We start from the raw sequence: 3,353 nt of genomic DNA, 5'->3' as shown, positions 1-3,353 counted from the left end.
AAACTCTTCCGGTCTCCTTATTTTCAAGGACTTCGAAGGATCCAGTCTAGGTAGACCGCATCCTTGGAGGACACGTCCTAGGTTTTCGAACAGAGACAGCATCTCCCATGAGAACCAGTGCACAGAAAGGGAATATATCCTGATCTTTGTGTGGTCAGATTGAACTACATTCCTGTTTCCAGTGGCTGTGTGTGAGATTAACAGCGAAAACAATGTCATATGACGATGTTGAAGATGAGAAACATTTAACTTTGGGGTTTTTTAAATCGTATTCCTGCACGGCCAATGCTCGGACTGGCCAGGCCAGCCTTTCTCCAACTCAAGAACATTCAGAGCTCATGAAACATGTCAATCAAAACAAAGATAATGACCTCAATACCAACTTGAAGTCAGTGCTTTTTAATGGATCGCCATAACCGCCACCATGAAGGTCCAGACATTTACGGACACTTCTCTAGATCATTAACAACCAAGAGTTCTGGTGACTCACCGGCCTGAAACCAGCTAAGAGACCATCGAAAGAGGCTGGAGACGGTTAGGACAAGGGAAAAGAAAAGAGGTAGACTCGGAAAAAGCTGGAGGACGATATCAAGAGAACCTGGGGACAGTTTGAGGGAATCACTCAAGAGAGAGACGTCTGAAGAGCCCTTGTAGGGGGTCTATAGGGCAAACACGGTAATAGGAGCAAGAAGGTATACACATCCTGGTAGGGGGTGGGTTTAGGGTCAGATTTAGACCAGAGAAATGGACGTGAAATAATAGAAGTCAATGTAAAGTAACAGTAATAATAGAAAGATGTGCAGTATTTTTATCTCTCAGAATAACTGTCAGGGGTTCAGTGAATATAGATGATGGATTGCAGTTCAAGTAACACAAAAATACTTTAATAAGTAAAACATTATGTTTAACAGATCTGTAGTTAAATAATAGATGTATTTGATGTAGCTTTGATATGTTATTTTTTTAAATTCCATAAAGGAAACCATTGATCTCTTTATGCTTAGAAACCAGGTCATCTGCGTGTGCCACAGTTAACGCAAATATGCAGCATCCCCCCTTTCTGCAGAGTCTGATGCCCCTCCCCAAAATTGTAGGTGACCGTGGACAGTGCTGCAGGGAGGAGAGAAAGGAGGTCAATTCTAGATCCGCTCTACACTATGCGCATTTCCTGTTTGGTACCTAATGGCAGAAACTCTGTAGTGCCGTCCACAACGCCTGGCACACCTCGGACACTATCCCAGACACCTTGCAGGATGCTAGTTTGTATCTCTGTGCGACAGTCTGTTGGTTTGCACCCGAAGCCAAAACATGCAGCGCCACAGCCAGTCTTTTAGCCCAACACATTGATGAACTGTGTGTCGACCAGCGTTGGATGAGGGGGTTGTAGACGGCGAACAAGCTCGTAAAATCGACACACGGACATCCACAATCCTAGCTAGTTCCCGATTGTCCCTCTGGCGTTGTGGCATAGAAAACCATAGCGCAGACGACGCCTCAAAAATATCTATTTTATACTTGCTACAAGCTCACTGCAACAAACTACTGCGGGAGTATAACCAGCCCTTAACATTAGATCAGTTAACTACAACACGCTCTTCTTTCTTAACTAGGGAGTTAACAAACATGACGTCTACCTCCTGGGTGCCGAACCAAATGTCCCTCATGTGGTCGCAGATGGCTTTGGCTGCAGACATGGCGCTGGACAACTTCCTGGCCTTGATGACGGCGGCACCTCTCTGCTGAACTGTCTGCAAGAAAACAAATATATTTTTAAATTTAAAAAAAAAAAGGTTAAAAAACAAAAATATTTGGAACCTGAAATGATGCTTATAAAAAAAATAGATACATTGAATAAAAACTGGAGTCTAATAATTGATCTTTAATTGTAATCAAAGCCGCCTAATTTGATACCCACTAAATAATTAGATTGCAAATTCTCTTTTAAAAATGTTTTAAATATGGATGAATTAAAGTAATAGTGAAAAAGAAGCCATATTTTATTTAAGTGTTTTTAGATTCTTATGGTGAAATAATTCTACTTTGATGAAATCTTGGTTTACAAGCTTTTATAAGGAGAACAGGAATAATGAAGGCTGCTCTGTTTAACATAGTCACATCAGAGTCATCTACTCACAGATATAAAGTCTCCCTTAAGCCAAGCGTCATCCTTGACTGCGTCAAAGCAGGCGAGCTCGCTGGCAGGCATGCTGACCTTGCAGTGGTGAACATCTGGGTACTGGGTCGACGAGTGGTTTCCCCAGATAATAACGTTCTTCACCTGAGTGGCAGGGACACCGCAGCGGAGTGCCACCTGCAGGATGGGAGGGGTAGAGTTCATATTCCAATCGCACTCAAGGTTAGAATGGAGAAGCAAAAATAAACCAGAAGGGTGGTTAGGAACCTGGGAGCGGGCCCGGTTGTGGTCCAGACGTGTGAGGCAGGAGAAGTTTTCTTTGGGGATGGAGGGAGCAGACTTGGCCGCGATCAGACAGTTTGTGTTAGCCGGGTTTCCAACAACCAGCACCTGAAAATTGACCAGTTAAATGAAAAAAAAATGCTGTATTCCCCCTCCCTTACCAAATAATGCAGAACAGAAATAGAGTTGATTTGAGCAGCGAAGAATCTATAAAAGTAGATTTGTTTCTTTATTATTCAAAATCAAAAAGAAAGTTGCTTCAATCAAAAAATTTATTTTCAATTAAAAGAAGTCTTCATTTCAATGAAAAAAAAGATTCAATTAAAGAAAAAAAAGGATTTCAATATATTTGAGACTCAAAAAAATACATTTGAACGCTGCTTTTCTTTGATTGAAAATGTTCTATTACCGTAGACAGAAGTGCAGTCTTTTTTGTTTAAAGCAACTTTTTTAATTGAAGTAACATTGTTTTTTGATTGGACCATATAATGGGTATTGAGAGCCATTTCAGCCAAAATTAAATAAATAAATAAATGGGTGTTCAGGGAAAGTCCACAGGAACTGAGCGCTGCAGTTGCATCTAACCAACCAATAGGCTGCCATTGTAGCCTGAAGACACCGCCCCTCATTATCATATTAAAGCAGAAGCGAAGAGGGGAAAATAGAATTAGATAAATTAAAAAATAAGGAAATAATGAATAAGGGAAATTGGAATATGGGAAAATTAAAAATTTTTCAAACAAATGGTAAATGAAAAATAGATAAAAGAAAAATTGGTAAATAAAAAAGGGATATATGAGAAATTGATTAATGAAACCGGGAAATAGGAAATCGGGTTAATGGAAAAAGGAAATTGAACAGTGGTTAAATTAAAAGATAGATTAATGAAAAATGGGTTAATAGATAAAGAGATTAATGAAAAATGGGTAAATGAAAA

General features: G+C 39.8%; 1 protein-coding gene across 1 annotated transcript in view; it reads right to left on the bottom strand.

Annotated features, from left to right (window-relative positions):
• The window catches only part of LOC107094037 (malate dehydrogenase, cytoplasmic-like), a 9,327-nt gene that overhangs the window by 2,437 nt on the left and 3,537 nt on the right, over positions 1-3,353 (bottom strand). The window contains exons 4-6 of the mRNA XM_015389436.1: positions 2,402-2,524; positions 2,135-2,311; positions 1,635-1,748 (exon numbers count right to left, since the gene is read on the bottom strand). Of these exons, the coding sequence (XP_015244922.1) occupies positions 1,635-1,748; positions 2,135-2,311; positions 2,402-2,524 (414 nt within the window). The remainder of the gene's footprint in view (positions 1-1,634; positions 1,749-2,134; positions 2,312-2,401; positions 2,525-3,353) is intronic.

The sequence above is a fragment of the Cyprinodon variegatus genome, unplaced genomic scaffold (genome assembly GCF_000732505.1).
Source record: "Cyprinodon variegatus isolate N-32 unplaced genomic scaffold, C_variegatus-1.0 Scaffold458, whole genome shotgun sequence".
In the NCBI taxonomy this organism is placed as follows: Eukaryota; Metazoa; Chordata; class Actinopteri; order Cyprinodontiformes; family Cyprinodontidae; genus Cyprinodon; species Cyprinodon variegatus.
This window is presented reverse-complemented; position numbering and strand designations above follow the sequence as displayed.